Source organism: Oreochromis aureus, linkage group 1 (genome assembly GCF_013358895.1).
Source record: "Oreochromis aureus strain Israel breed Guangdong linkage group 1, ZZ_aureus, whole genome shotgun sequence".
Lineage (NCBI taxonomy): Eukaryota > Metazoa > Chordata > Actinopteri > Cichliformes > Cichlidae > Oreochromis > Oreochromis aureus.
The window spans coordinates 19,761,557-19,777,720 of NC_052942.1; the positions used below are offsets into that span (position 1 = coordinate 19,761,557).

Below are 16,164 nucleotides of genomic sequence, written 5' to 3' on the forward strand. Positions count from 1 at the left end.
GTGAAAACTAAGCACTGCCCATGATTCAATATCTTGTGGAAACACCATTAGTTGCAATAATGTGAAGTAATCATTTTCGGTATGACTTTATCAGGCTTTCACATTGCTGTGGAGGAATTTTGACCCACTTTTTTTGCAATATTGCTACAGGTCATTAAGGCTTGTGGGCATTTATTTGTGCAGAGCTGTCTTTAGGTTCCCACCACAGCATTTCAATCAACGTGAGGTCTGGACTTTGATTGGATTACTGCAACACCTTGATTCTTTTGCTGATCATTGTCCTTTTGCATGGCCCAGTTTTGGCAATTTTGACATATTTGACTCTACAACACTTTGATACACAGAGGAGTTTATGGTCGACTCAGTGACTGAAATTCCCGCGGCTGCAAAACAACCCTAAATCATCACCCCTCCACCACCGTGCTTGAAAGTTGCTATGAGGTGTTTGTGTTCATATGCTGTTTTTGGTTTTAGACAAATTCTGGCCAAACATCTTCACTTTGGTCTCGTCTGTCCAGAGGACATTGTTGCAGAAGTCTCGTGGTTTGTTCAGATGCAACTATGCAGCCTAATCCATGCTGCCAAGATCTTTTTAGAGAGAAGAGACTTTCTCCTGGCAACCCTTCCAAGCAAGCCAGCCTTGTTCAGTCTTTTTCTAATTGTACTATAACGACCTTTAACATTTAACATGTAAGAGTCTGAGTTGTAGTTGTTGGGTTTTTCCAAATTTTCTGCCCTGGGGTGAATTTGATGGGATGTCCACTCATGGGAAGATCGGCAGCTGTTTTAAATGTTTTACAACTGAATATAATCTTCCCCACTGCAGAATGACAGACTTCAAACTGTTTGATGATGAAGATTGATGTGCAACAACAATTGCTTTTCTAAGATCACTGATGTTTTCTTTCCTGCTTCTCATGGTGTTAAAACATATCTGAATGCTCCAGATCTAGAGACTGCCAAAACATCTGCTTTTATAAAGCGGCTCACATTTACCGATGATCAATCAATCAAATTCCTGTGGAAGTGTTACTTAGTTTTTCCACACACTCCTCTTCCATCGCACCTTAGTCTTTGTTACATAAATAATGACACAGTGTAATATATAATATGTGCTGTTGTTCATCTGAGTTTAATTGTATTTAGCTAATTTTAAGACCTGCTAAAAACCAGATTATTTTTTTGTAGAGATATTTAAAACTTTAGACATAAAACAGGGTTTACTTTCTCATTCAGAAGGCTGCATGCATTTTAAGTATTCCTCAGCTCACCCTGCAAACTGAGGCACAAGGCCCTGATTCAGATAAAATACTTGCGTCTATAAAAATAAAACTTAGCAAAGGTGCACAGGTAGGGTGTATTCAGACCTTCCAGTTGGTTGAATTTCTTGCCCATTTTTCAGCCACTTCACCTCAATATCTGAATTGGCAACCTCAACAGCCAGTTTTATTTTGTGGCCCTTTGACACTTGGTAGGCAGGATCCAGCTTTTTGAGGAAAGCTGTGTTTCAGAGCATAAAGAAAATAAAAATAATCAGTCTCTGTTAGGTTTTCATTTAAATTGTTTTAGTTTTGCTACAAGCTCAGCGCACCAACCTTCACTTTTCTTTTCTTCTTTCTTCATCTTCTTCAGTCTCTTGAGCATGCCCCTCAGGTCAGTGATTCCGTACTGAAAAGCAATCTTTTCATATTCAGAAGGAGGAGCCTGGCTGAGAATGTTCCACACATCCACATCGGTCTCCGTGTGCACCTGCACGGTTCTAACACACAAAGACAGAGATGTTAAAACTACTCGGGTGACACGAATGAGTGAAAAGAAGCAGGCTGTTAAAACAGGTACAGTCACTGAAACACGCTGGCAAAACTGATACCATCAGATTCACTGTTATCGCATGCATCAGTTCATTATTCGATACTGAAAAACTAACAAGCAACCGCTCAAGAGTCATTTTAGTAGATTGTTTACAAACTTGTAGCTAACGATTAGTTTAAACAGATTGACATTAGATTGTTTTTGTAATCTCCTGTTATGTCATTATGGGCTTGATCTCATTTTGTAGTTACTGTAAAGCTAATTTCAAGAATTTAGGAGTATTACAAACTACATGAACAAAATGACTGAGCCACCTGAGAAAGGCTTTCTATGAAGCTCCCCATACACATTTTTTGTGCTGCTGTTAATGGACAGTTTCTCATATAGCACTTTTTTGTTCTACTTAGGCATTCAAAGTGCATTGTACAACATGTCTCATTTACATACACATTTAAACGAGCATTTTTTCCCTCACCTAAATGCTTTCTCTCTCATGTTCATTCTTCAACTCGGGGTTCAATATCAAACTGGAACAGCCAGGGATTTTATGACCAACCTTCCGATTAGTCGATGACTTGCTCTACCTCCTGAACCACAGCACTGTACCCCTGCTTCATAAAAATGTATTCCCTTCACTACTAAATTACATTTGGTAGTAAAAACAACAAAAAACTTTATGATTGAAAAGATCCCAAAAAAAAAAAAGGTTAAAGTGGTGGTGAAGGCATGGCAAGAGTTTGGCTTACTTGTAGTACTATATTTCCATATGTACCTACTTTGTATTTCTTCGTCTTCTTTTTTTACTTTTTTTAATTTTATGTTAATTAATTAATTAATTTGGTTATGTTTAGGCATCTAAACTACTTGCCTAACCCCATTAAATACACAACAGGCTGCCAGAAAAGAGACAGAAAGAATATAGATAAAAAATAGAGAAAACAGCTTTCCCTCACACCATAGTTGAGGCCTGAAATTCATTATTTTTATACAGTCCAGTTGAGCTGCTCACCTTCCAGATGAGAGTGTCATTGTTAATAAAAGTTATAGATGTGAAAAACTATGAGATGCTTAAATTTTCCTAGCAAATATGATCCCTATTAAACATTAATATCAACATATTTATATCAAAATAAAAATAATAATAATAAAATGTGCATTTTCTTTAGAGCAGATTCACTACAAATGATAATGTCTCCTTTTTATACATTGGATTATCTAAGCTGTGCACACTGCTTGTGTACCTCTGTGTACCTGTCATCTGTTTTCTTGTTGCTTACTTGCTGCTGATGTCTTGTTTGGTGTGAGACTGCCTCCTGATTAAAGTTTTGTTTAACTCCATCTGCCTGCTCTGTGCATCACATTATGGGGAATTATTTGAACTTGAGTGAACAACCTGATGCATTTGTTTTACATACTGTAAAAATGACTGACTCTTGCTTATGTTTCTGTAATAGACAAGCACTGTCACTTAATCAGCTAAGAATGATCGTGATTTCAGCATTACTATTAATTATTGCAGTCAAATGTTTGCTGTCATGGGGAAAAAAAAAACCAAGTAACACAGAACAACAAAAAGTTTCCCAGTGACATCCAGACAACGTGTCAGCAGTTTCTTACCGATTTGAGGGTTTTAAGAAACTGCTGCTCATTCAGAGGTAGAACCCAAGAGGCAAATATGGCAAAACAAACCAGAAAAGTTAAAACACAGCATTTCAAAAGCAATGCACTCAGCAAATTAAAAATATGCTTTTAAAGCACATTAAATATCATTACAATGGTTAAAATGCACTGAAGCAATCGTGCGCACGCTAAACCTGAGTTACAACGTCAGTCAAAAATGACTCATATGCTAATAAAGCATGCATTGTTTGGATTTTAACACAGGGTCTGCTTATAGCGAGGCATATATGCGGATTTTAGGGATGTGACATGTGTTAACCCCGAAGACTGAGGTGCACTGAGGTGGAAGTATTGTCAGACTTATTATAGACTGAGTGAAATGATCTTCAGGGCTGTGACAGTGGTGAGCAGGGGATTCATTTAAAGTGTGAGGAAAAAAAGTGAGATCTGACAAAGTGACTCGATGTTCAGGATGTTATGTGATGGAAAATCACGTGTATACGTTTAAAAAATGGTAACACTTTTTTCTATTCTGCGTGACAGACAAATATAAAAGCTCCGAGATAATGAACACATCATGCCACCTTAAATTATCACTGTGCATTGTTAGTTTGTGTTCAGGCTTATTTGCTTGCAGATCCGTGATCATTCCAACTTTTAGTTTGCAAATGCAGAAGTAGCTTACTCTCTGAAGACGCAAGGAGATCCAGAAGGAATGAAAGCGTGAGAGTTTTAGATTACAAAGGGCAAACCCCCCCAAAAAACCAACAAAAAAGCTGAAAGACTATAAATAATTAGAATTTTTTTGTTTATTAGTTTGTAATTGCTTACCTCTTTTTTAATAGAGTACTGAAGTCCAGCTCTCCTGAGTCATCATTTCCGTCTGTGCTACTGCAGGAATCAGAAAACATCAACAGCCCAGTAGGTTGCCTTTTTCTCATTTCTTCAATAAGTAAATGTTATTACTAAACAGATATAGTTTATTTTAAATAAAACAAATCCACATTCCCAGACTCTGTAAATCATTTCCTGTTTACTCCAATATGCAAGGGAGAGACATGCTTGCATATCAAAGTGTTGGAAGAAAAAAAAACTGGATCGGACACGCCGAAACTAAAAGAAAACGAATGGAAAGATGTGAAGTGCAGGCAGATGTTTTTGTCTGGAGTGACAGATGTTGCCATGTTTAAGGAAGCAGCTTTCGTTTTGGGAAATACACATTTATTTATGCTGGTGCAATCAGGGGGGTCGGGGTCTGTTTGGTCCAGTTAATGTAGGTGGAAACTTATCCACTAAGCTCCAAAAAATACAGCTTCACATGTCCAGCCGGACTCGAAGCAGACTTGGAAAAGTTTAACAGGAATAACTGCTCATCTGTGGTGCCCACAGCTGTCAGTGTGCTTCTGAATGTGACTATAATCCCTGCTGAAACTCAAATAATTTACTACATGGAAGTTTACTAAAAAAGTACACAAAGTAAGACAGTGTTCTTGTTTTTGAGGAATGACTGTATCTTTTAACAAACACCAGAATGAAACCCTGCAAGAACAAAGCCAGTCATGCTTAAGGCATTGAGGCATTTACATCTCCTTCCATTCTCGTTACATTAGGATAACTGTTCCCATTTCAATGTAAGCAACCTTTTACTTCATTTCTGGAAACAAAGTCAAATAGTTGTATTTCCCAAAAGTGTAGAACTGTTCTTCAAGCCATGAGCAACAGCATTCATTCACGCAAAACACTCGAGGTTAAAGAAAACACAAGTCACCGTACTGTATAGGCTCTGTTTGCTGCTCATGAGTGAGATAACAGATAAAAACAAGGGCATAGTAGATGTGACTGTGTGTTTGTCTCCTGCCTGTGACCCGGCAGCAGGATTAGAAGGTGAGTCTCTGGTTTATGCGGTGGAGTTACAACACACCATAGCTGCACTTCCTCTGTGTGGCAACCCCTTATGGAAGAGCTCGGCTACTGAAAAGCCCTGTGTCTTAGCACATCCTGCACTTTCAGTATGATCAAACCACCGTCCAATTTCACTCTGCCGTGTAGCTGTTTGTGCAGCTGGCTTTGGTGTTTTGATGAAGACCCAGGAGGAGATCAGAGGGAGCTGACAGATGCAACTAGCGGCATGTCACTTAACAGTTTAATAGCTCAAATCTCCACATATGGAGAGCCGAAGATTAACACAATCGCAGCTATAATTAGCAGTTGTATTCTGGATTTTGAATTAGAGTCCCACACTTAGCTCTCTCTCAAGGTCTTCCTTCTGTTGTCGTTCTCAAAACTTGGCAAAAGGGAGGCCGAACCATTCACAACACTGGGTTTGTTTGGCAGAGAAAAGGCGGGCCGCAGAAGAGAGAGAGGAGTCTCTGATCTGCATCCTGATTTCTCTGTTCTTTAACAAAGTCCTCAGAGTTTGAATACGTGCCTCCATTGTTGCAACAAACACCTTTACTACCTTGCTCCCGGTCCACTTCTCTTCTTACCGCCTTCACTCCTGACAGGTTAGCATTTCCACAGTTATTTTTCACAGACAGCAATAATCCACTGCAGTTTATTAGCAACTGTACTTGTGCATTGACTTTATAATCTACCGAGTCCTCGTTATCATACACAAAGCTGACGGCAAACTGATGGCTGCAGTTTTGTTCCCCATTGACTCTGATTTAAAGCGTGTGCAAAAATATATCTGCCTATGGGTACTTAAGTGGTTTTCAGTGTTTCTGTTATCTACCGAAAACATGCAGAAGTAATTACTCCAGCTCATCTAATGAAATAATTCAGTCCTTCCTTCACATTTTAAATAGTCATCTTTAGACTCTTTAGAAATATTCTGTATTTTTCTACAGAGGGCAAAAACTGGTTTGTTCATATGCAACAAATCCAAAGTAAAGTGCCCCAAAGTTAGTGAGATTTAAAAATACTTGAAATGAAACAAAATAGTTCAGTCGATTCTCCTTACAGAGCATTCGAGAAAGGAATTCATGTGTGTTTATTTTATTGCACCATGCCTTAAATATAAATGAAAAGACCCCTCATTTTTTAATGGTTTTCTGATTATAAAAAGAGATTACAGAAAACAGATCACAAGAAATGTATCAAAATGTATCCTTCACATATGACAATATTTCAGTTTTATTAAAACGTAGTCAGCCTGGTATTCAGTTCGGTTCAATTGAGCTTGTATGTTTACATATAACTATAAATATTAAAGTTTGAAGCACTTTTTTCTAAGTTAACCGGATTACGATGATTTTTTTTGTTTTTTTTCAATAATATCAGCTGAAGTGAACAGACATCATCCATTCACAATAATAATCAGCTCAAAATTGAAGTAAAAGTGTGATTGATTAATGGATTAGAAATAGTTTTATAAAGGGAATGTGAATTTTATAGCTGTGATATTAAAGAAATGAGATGAGGAAGTTAAACTCTCAATGAACAACTCATATAAACAATTTAAAAAAAAAATCTTTTTAAAAATCTCACATCACTTTGTTTATTCTTGGAATGACATATATTATTATTTTATTTTATTTTTTCAAATAAAACTTACGTGCGTCTGAAAGCTGCTCTTATATCCAGGCCCTCTGGAGCGCGAGCCTCTGAAAGAAAGTGTCCAATATCATAAATCACTGTGGTGCAGGATTATAAAAAGAGGGTCACATTAATAAAATAAGGACACTCACCATGAACAGTGAGGTCAAAATTGCAGCTGTCAAACTTATCCTTGGATGAAACCTCACATCTATAACCTCCGGCAAAGTTAGCCTTGGCAGCAATGATATGCATCTCAAATGTGTAGACCTGCAATCACATGTGTGCAAAGAGATGTGAGATTTAATGTGTTTGGAGATTTAATGTGTTTTGCTGTGTGTATCTGGGATGTTTTTAGGAAGGTGTCCACTGATTTTCCCTTCCTCCCTTCCTTTGAAATCTCTCAGTTTCCTTGAAGTTCTAGTTTTCTGAACTTATCTTAGCAGGTTTGATGTGTCACTGCCGTGTCATTACCTCGAAGATAGCGTGCCTGTGGTTTGTCGTGCTTTCAGGATAAATGCCTGAGGCAAGACGTTGCCCAACTGAGAGTGAGAAGGGCAGGACTTGCAAAACACGTCGGTTGCTTCAGCGTGAAATGCTACATATTCCAGCCTTAAGGTCATTTTAGTGACAAACAACCTGAGCCCTTGCATTTGTGTGCTCCTTGAGAGGAAGCATAACTTTTAACATATGTTAATCCAGATTTCTTCTAGTGTTGCTTGTTGTGATGTCTTTTTAGCATTAGCCCACCTTGGTGTTACGGTCATATGTCTCCTTCAGTTGCAGGTGTTTACCAGACTTGCTGGCAAGGTCCATCCACTTCCCTTTGAACCATTTGACTGTGGGTTTCTTCAGCAGCGACTCAGCGTTCACTTTAGCCACAAATGTGATGTTTTCACCTGTGTGAAAAGAAAGGCTTGGATTTGATTCTCATATCTGATGGCATTTTTACTTTTTCTACAAATTATCAGCTTATTGAGTGAACATTATACACATTGCATTTATTGTGTGATATAGCTTTTTTTTTTAATTAAAAGGATACAATATTTTTGTTTTTAAGTATTTTCATTACAAGTATCTTTGCTTTTGTGTGTCCACCATTCTTATACATAGCTGGTTAATTCTGTGGGATTAGATTAAAGATTAAATTAACCTCTTATATCCTGTATTTTGAAGCCACTCACCTACAGTGACTTCTCCACTCTGAGGTTTTTCTGTGAAGAGTCCAGTCAGGTCCTGTCTGGTGTCTGGAGGATGTGCATCTGAAAAGCCAACAGGATTAAAGTACAATGCTACAGCATAAACTTTGTTTGGGTTTTTTATGATGTTGAAAATAGAACATTATTAGCTTAGCTATGAGAGTTAAGACAAACCTATCATGGTTCTGGGCCGCTGACCCACTTTTTTGTATATTTCGGTCCCTTGTGTTCTGTTTATGACCATCAGGGTCATTCCTACATTGTTTATTATTTTTTTGTTTTTCACCTTTGTGTATGTCATTTCGTGTTCAGGCTTGGGTTTTTAGTTTCAGTTACTGTTGTGGTCACTGTATTCCCTTCTTGTTCCTCATGTCAGGTTGTCAAGTCTCTGTGTGTGGCTGTTGTTGTGCCTCTGTTACTTCCTGTTTTATTTTGGTAGTCTCTCATCTCTTGTCTTGTCCAGTTCAGCTGTATCTCCTCTTTGCCCCAATCATCCCTCTGTGTCTGTCTTGTCTCTGTGTCTGACTCTCCTCATGCCCTTTGTTGAGTAAACTTGCTCACTGTCTTTGAGGTTCATTTTAATGTTTTCTGGCAACCAAGTTTCACTGGCAAATGTTTGGGTTTGCAAATTTTTTGAGGTTATTTCCTGTGTCCTGTATTTGGCTCCTTAACGCACTTGTCACATAGCAGCACATGACATACACTATTCAACTTTCTGCTGTTTAAGAAACATTGTTAAATAGAATATGAAAATTCTTGGCCTGACATTACTCTACTAGAATAAAAATAAATCTGAAATCCTCTTTAAATGAAAGCCATTAAAAAGTCTGAGGGGTCCTGTATTTATCTACCCTGCTGCACGGATTTACAGGACCTTGGAGACCTTTTTTTTTTTAAACATAGCATATGCAAAACTTAAAATAGCATCCAGGCAATGCCTTTTCTTACAAATGGCAGCTGTTTTTGAAGTCTTTGTGGAGTACACATGTACAGTTATGGGATATTTGGGGGCATTTTTGAGCATTCGGGGAATGAAGGAATCACTGAGTGATAAAAATGAACTTACCCCCAGCTTGTGCTGGGGCAGGAGTTTCTTCTTGTACTGGCGCTACTGCAGGCTGAGAAGAGGCTTCTTCTGGTTTTCCATCAGCAGGGTCCTCAGCTGAAGATAGCAAGCAACATTTGAGAGGCACAGAGAAACAACAATCATACGTTTAGTCCATTCACTGTTCCCCTCTTAACAAAGAATCAGCTCCAAACAGTGAGTTTTCAGTCTGTGAAACAACATATATAATACGAGAGGTGAAAACATTTTTGTGTTTTGTCAACAAAACCTCTCTGGCCAACATTTATCACCTAAATATTTTTGTCTTATCATTTTTTAAAGGCCCACTGACTTTCCATGTGTTATCAGCTGCCTCTCATGCCTTTCCTCAGCGCCAGTCAAGTGGTGGTTACTCATGAGGAAATAATGCACTGGTGTGGGTCAAGGTCGTCATGCAAACAGAGTAAAGGTGGCCATGACATGAGCCCCAGACAGCTGTGGCCAGTCCCTTATAGCACACTGGCCACTTTGGCCGCTGTCTTTCTTTGACATTTGTTTACATCTTACTAAAGCCAAAGGGTCACACCGATAAACTAATAGCACAAATGTTGCTCCGTGACACACTTGGCAATCGTCTCAGTGTACATTAGAGTGCTGTGCAGGTCCGATAAAATACAAGTGAAGTTAAACGAGTGAGTAGGTGTGTTCACGGCCTCAGATGAAGAGCTGGACTTTTTGGGAAATAAACTTGCTGTTGTAATATCATTTGTATTTAGAGACAACAGTCCCCAGGACACAGGCATGCAACTAACTGAAGGAAGCTGTGTAATTTCAAGTCACGTTACAACGAGTCATCCGACCACTGGGTTGGATGACTTCTCTCTCTCTCTCCACCATCTGTTATGTACAGTTTAAGTCTTACTGAAACAACATGAAGGCCTGTTTCCAGTTATAGCGACAAAGCCAAATGTCACAGACCTTTGCGCCAGCTGACTAGTGTTCAAGTCCCTTCTGGGACAATTATTTTTGATTTAGTGGACCATGTAGGTTCTCATGTAGTTTCAGTAGGATTTTTTGATGTGTTAAAAAATCACAATGTCATGTTTGGGGAAAACACAGTGTGATGACACTCAAGCTGTTAAAGTCCCTTGATACAGAGCTTTCCGTTCAGGGAACCAGGCTTGCATGTCATAGATTTGTTCTAATAAGCCAACAACTGATCACCTTGTGACTCCAGCAGGGACGGGGGCAGCAGGGTTACTGAGGTCCAACAGAACACAAAACAAAATGTTTTTAAGTTGATTACTCTAGCCCCATAAAAATGCCTCTCCTAAGTTTGTATGCACAACTATAAAACATATTTAACCACATAACAATTGGCCACTTCTGAGGGTCTAAACCTTTATAGATGCCTCTTTTAAAAAAAGGTCTAGACGAAGTTCGACACAGTCATTTCTGGTTCCCCAGCAACTTCACAGTGAGCCATAGAGGTGCCCTTTCATGCACAGGTGGTCTGATGTTTTTTTTTAAATCTTTGGACCGAGTCAAGGTAGCTGCCCTTAATACAGTATGAGTTATATGCTAAGCCAGCTGTCTGCTGACTATAACCTTGAATCTAGCTGTCAAATACGAGAGTTTCATCAATCTTCTAACTTAATTCTCGACAGGAAAAGAAATGATGCATTTCCCAAAATGTCAAACTGATCCTTTTAAAGCAAACATCTCTCAAATGCACAGCATACAGAGCTGTTTCAGAGATCTGGTTTTGAGCAGCTGTCAGAGGGTGCTGTCAGAATGTGCAGAAACATCAAGTGCATGCAGTGTGTCAACTGTTTACTGCTTCAGTGGTTTTCTGCATCGAGTGCTCCATTTTGCTTTGTGCACAGTGATGACATTACAGCCCGTAGGTGAGCACACAGAGACCTCAAATGCACAGCAGCGGCATCGCAATCTCCCACCTGGTTGAGACACCACCTTCAATTCAAATTTGACCTTTGAGCCCCCAGCGATCACCGCATAGACACTGGCGTCTTCTTTGGTAATAGCTTTTATAGTGAGCGAGTGCTTGTTCCCGTCGGCTGCGATAATGTATTTGCTGTCGCTGGCAATGTCCTTTGAGTTGCACTGCCATTTTACTTTAGCGTCCGGCTTTTCGGTCTCTGCCTCAAAGATCACAGATGACCCCTCTTCTGCCTCCTGAGTCTTTGGTTTCCTGGCAAATGCTGAAACTGGGGAGGGTGGGTTGGAAATTAAAAGCAAACCTTTAACTTTCTTTCTTTAAAGCTCATATGCTGCCAGGCCAGCAGTGAACACAGATACCATCATCTCACCGAGCATTCAGTGATTAGAATGTGATCATGCTGTAAAAACATTAAATGACAAATATCTGTGAGAGACATTATTTAAACTTTTTTTTTTTGGTACTTCATCTGGGTAATTTCTGTCTGCTCAAAAAACAAAGATCATGCCTGAAGAAATTCTGAAGAAAGAAAAAGACATATGGGGGCAACAATGAGTATGAATATGTCAGCAAAGCAAGAAGAGTCATGAGCTCAGCTTGGCTGCCCAGGGTGAAAAATGTTGTACAGTCCACAGCACACTGGGTGGGGCTAACTGAAAACCAATAAATTTGCCTTTTGCCACTCCACACAGATCCTGTCAGAGCACAAACATCAAGTTAGAAGACAAAAATGAATCCAGAGCACATCGTGGAACGTGAACAAGACTTCACACAAAGGATAGATCAGCATTAACAGTGCTGTACTGTATGTGTACAAGATAAACACTTTTAATCTGAAAGACTGAAAAAATTTCTTCAGCAAGTCTTAAGTGCTTGTCATCTTTACAAGAGGCCTAAGAACAGTGAGCGTGACTGACATGACTGACTCTGACATGTCTAATGGTTTAACGGTTATGAATCGCACACTTTGTGCTGGCGTAATGCAGGCGGACAGTCCTCAGCGAGTCCTCACCAAACCACACACAAACCAAAAAAGAAAAAAAAGCCCTCCACATGTTAACAGATGGCCCTGCAAGTATGAGTGTAAATATAGGATGCATATGTACTGGACTAATAAATGAGGCTGGCAGGCTTAAGCTGCAACAGGGGTTGCAGGTATCATAGTTGAGGGATTAGCTGGATGCTATTTTTGTGACTTTAAAGGGACAGGAAGAATAATGTGCCCTTCTTGTCATGTTGTCAGTCATCTGTGCTGTTCTAATTTTCATACTGCTGTCTGGCTTTAAGGTCAAATAGACTCCCTTGAGTTTTATTTTTAGAGAATTTTAGTAATTGTAAAGCTGATTAGTGGTCTTTTAAACCTAATTTCACCTTAGTTTTGGATATGTTTAGCAAATTATTTCAGCTGAATCTCATGAGGACCGGGTTAAGTGTCGGCATTTACAGTTTACTCTCTGTTTAATTCAATCACATTAGCGAGTGATTAGTGTTAAAGGTTAGGATTGAGCTGAATGCACCTCCTGCAGCCAAATGTGTTCATTTATATATTAATTCAGTTTTTATTAATGTTGTTACTGTATTTATTCTTGTCTTTATATATTTTTCCTAGTCCAACGTCTCCAATTTCTGACTGAAAACAATCTTATTGACCGCACTGTACTGATAGTAACTGTCAGTAATGTTACAGGCTCAAGACAATTTGTCCTGAACAAATCCTTGACACTAAAGGTCTTAACACACACACACACACACACACAAGCTCGGCCATTTGGGCTGCACTCTTTGTCATCGGATATGTGACATGTCGGGCTTCTCACTCCTCAATCGGCCATTCATTTCCCACTCAAGAGCGCAAAGAAAACTGTGGAAAGTCATTTGTCAAGTTGGAATCCTGCGGGGCATTTTTGGATCAGTGAATCATTTTGTGAATGCAGTGATGCTGGAAATGTAACAGTGTCGATTTCACATCAGACGATGTTTCCACCTGCGCCGCGAGATGTGTAAGTGAGCTACTGACGTGACCAAAAAGGGCTTCGAGTTCAAAGTGTTTTCTGATGAGAAACAACAACTGCGTGCACATGAATGTAGTAGGTTCTGATTTTGGCTCCCGGCTACATGATGGCTGATAAAGCATTTTAATAAAGGCACTTGTGGCACCTTAATAAGCCATGGAAAATATTTAAATTTGAGGGGATAGAAGAAGAATACTGCTAATTTACCTGGTCAACTGCATTACACATCTTTAAGCTGTACAAAGTGAACATATTGAACCACCTTTCATTTAATAACCATGAAAAGGAAGAGCTACATTTTCTTTATGTTTTCCAAATGTAGTTTCTCAGTTACACAGGTTACAGTCATTGCATGGGAATAAATAAACTTTATATTTAAAATGATGTTTTAAGTCTGTTTAGAAAACTTTTCACATTAAAACACTATGAATAAAAAATAAAGGCTGTCTCACTGTCTATAACGAAAATAATATGCAGGTATTAGGAAGGCAGTTTGGTTGTGGTTCATTGCTCGCTTAAGAGGGGTGTGGCCCATCTCAGCTTTTTCTCACATGTACTTTTTACACATGTCTTGCCATATTGTTGTTCTTCTGACTAGATATTAAGGTAGAACGTGCTAATATCACAGTAAAGAGTGTATCTAAAAGTTTACAGTTATTAAGAGAACTCATATGTATGGCAAACTTTTTGATTCATGGATTAGTTTGCTCAAAGCAGACGTGGCAGAGCAGCAGGAACATTAAATAAGATGAGAAATAAATTGCTCCATCTTTGTTTGCTAAGGTAGTCGAATAAGTCCACTTACTTGGTTTTTTGACTGGCTCTGGCATCCTGATCAATCTCCTCTCTTCAAATTGTGTGACTCTTTGCTCCCAAACAGTCTGCTGTCTGTCTCAACACCCCCTGCCTTTAATAGTGGGCCTCTTTCCAAAAATGACTCCCCTCCTTCCATGAACCATCCCACCTCTTGTGCCATTTTTGCTAGTCCTAAGCCAGTGTCCGCAGACACCACTCCACTCCTACAGCCCATTCCAGCAGTGACCCAGCCCCCACTTCCCAGCCCACCGCCTGTCACCGGTCACGTCTGACCAAGGGCTATATTTCAACCATCCTTTCCTCCAGCACCTCGGCTGAATGATAGGCCTTGAGAGGGAGGGGAAGAGATGTAAGGCAGCAGTTTATATTTAGCACTTTGATTCCAAAAAAAAGTCTCCTCTCCCCACATCTGTTCTGCCTCCTGTTACCCTGTATGTCTAAGAGTTAAAACTACAAAAAGAGAGACAAACTCTAGTTTGTTTGTTTTTCTTATGGATGAGGTCTTTAACTTGTCTGTGTCTTGGAGACACATGCATGGCAATCTTGTTGTTTTTTGGCAGCAACTGAACCGTGAGGTTGTTGAGCAAATACAAAGTTGCTTGATCCCTTTAGGGGCCACCAAGGTGGATCATCTGCCTCCATTTCATCCTATCTCTAGCATCTTCCTTTGTCACACCAACCCTCTACATGTTCTCCTTGACTACATCCATGAATCTTCACTGTGTTCTTCCCTTTTCAGCTCCATCTTCAACATGCTGTGTCGAATATATTCACTATCTCTCCTTTGCACAAGTCCAAACCATCAAAGCCTTGTCTCTTTAACTTCATCTCTAAACTGCTCACCCTGAACTGTCCCTCTGATGTACTTATTTCTAATCCTGTCTGTTCCCATCACTCTCATTGACAATCTTCAGCTCTGCCTCCTTTTTGTTAATGCCACATACATCATACCACACTTCTACCCCTCGAAGTGTTGCTGTTACACCTTTCTCCCTGTCCTGCTTCTACTGACTTTCATTCCTCTTTTCTCCACAGCATACCTCCACCTACCCAGGTTCTCTTTCACCTGCACCCTACTCCCACTACAGATCAAAATCTCAACTGCAAACATCATAGCTCCTGTAATGTAATTCCACCCACACCTTGAACCCATCTGTCACTCTTACTGCACACCTCACTACAGACTCACTATCTTCATGGTGCCCTGCACCACCCTCACATACTTTTCTGCAACCCTGACTTCCTCATGCAGTACTACAGTTCCTTTCTTGCTTCTCTGTTACTCTTTCCTACTGCATGCTTTCTGCAGATTCATTCAGTGATGCCCCGGTCTGACCATTTCTTCATCAACATTCTCAAAGTAAACATCACATCTCTACTTCTCTTTCACAGCATTAAGCCACGCTGCTGCTCACTGGTCATTACCTCTCTTCTTAAACTAACTCTTTCCTACATCTTTATGATATGGCTCTTCAACTTTATCCCTGTGCAGTTACTACAGCTCTGTACATCATCTTGAAAACTGGCATCAGCACACTTCCTCTCTAATCTTCTCCTTCTTTAATGTTCAGCCTTACATACAACTCACAATGAGCCTTTTCCTTTTCAACTCAGTTTTTGCCGTATGTATACCCTCCCTGCGCTCATGTCTCTGATTATCTCACTTTTTCTTTGCTAACATCCTCCTTTGAATAGTTTCATGTACTTGTTCTTTTCACCTCCGTTCTTATATGTTACCCTGTGCTCCCCCTCTTCTTGAAGCACATTTTCACCACAGCCTTTTCCATCCTTTTCACAAAATCCGCTACTGTCTATCATTCTGCATTTCTCTCTTCAGTATCATACCTAACTAACACCTCCTAATCCCTTATGTTATCTTCACCCTCATGAACTTTGGAGTCTGTCACCACTCTCTCTCCCCTCGGGGACACTCTCTACCTCTTCATCCAGCTTACTCCAGAAGTCCTGTTTCTCTTCTCACTGACATCCAGCCTGTGTGGCATACACAGTGACAACATTCAGCATCATGCCTTTGATTTCCAGCTTCAAACCCATGATTTTGTGAATCAGCCAGCTCTCTCTTTGACAGCCACAGTCCCGAAATTAAATGTTACTCTACACTCCCGCCTTTCGTTCTCTCTTGTTACCGCCTAACAGACCTTC

The 16,164-nt window shown here is 39.7% G+C and overlaps 1 protein-coding gene across 4 annotated transcripts in view; it reads right to left on the reverse strand.

The window, feature by feature from the left end:
• mybpc3 (myosin binding protein C3) overlaps window positions 1-14,049 on the reverse strand; it is a 34,408-nt gene extending 20,359 nt beyond the window's left edge. For 2 of the 4 annotated variants that reach the window (XM_031748738.2, XM_031748736.2), the window contains exons 1-12: window positions 13,991-14,049; window positions 11,172-11,441; window positions 9,235-9,330; window positions 8,154-8,231; window positions 7,720-7,868; window positions 7,122-7,239; window positions 6,989-7,037; window positions 4,264-4,323; window positions 4,118-4,120; window positions 3,430-3,453; window positions 1,596-1,759; window positions 1,368-1,500 (exon numbers count right to left, since the gene is read on the reverse strand). In XM_031748738.2, the coding sequence (XP_031604598.1) occupies window positions 1,368-1,500; window positions 1,596-1,759; window positions 3,430-3,453; window positions 4,118-4,120; window positions 4,264-4,323; window positions 6,989-7,037; window positions 7,122-7,239; window positions 7,720-7,868; window positions 8,154-8,231; window positions 9,235-9,330; window positions 11,172-11,441; window positions 13,991-14,015 (1,169 nt within the window). In that variant the 5' untranslated portion in view covers window positions 14,016-14,049. Of the gene's footprint in view, window positions 1-1,367; window positions 1,501-1,595; window positions 1,760-3,429; window positions 3,454-4,117; window positions 4,121-4,263; window positions 4,324-5,890; window positions 5,930-6,988; window positions 7,038-7,121; window positions 7,240-7,719; window positions 7,869-8,153; window positions 8,232-9,234; window positions 9,331-11,171; window positions 11,442-13,990 lie in introns of all 4 variants that reach the window. The other 2 variants (XM_039609927.1, XM_031748737.2) reach the window with 2 other exon arrangements.
• Window positions 14,050-16,164: the final 2,115 nt, after the last annotated feature.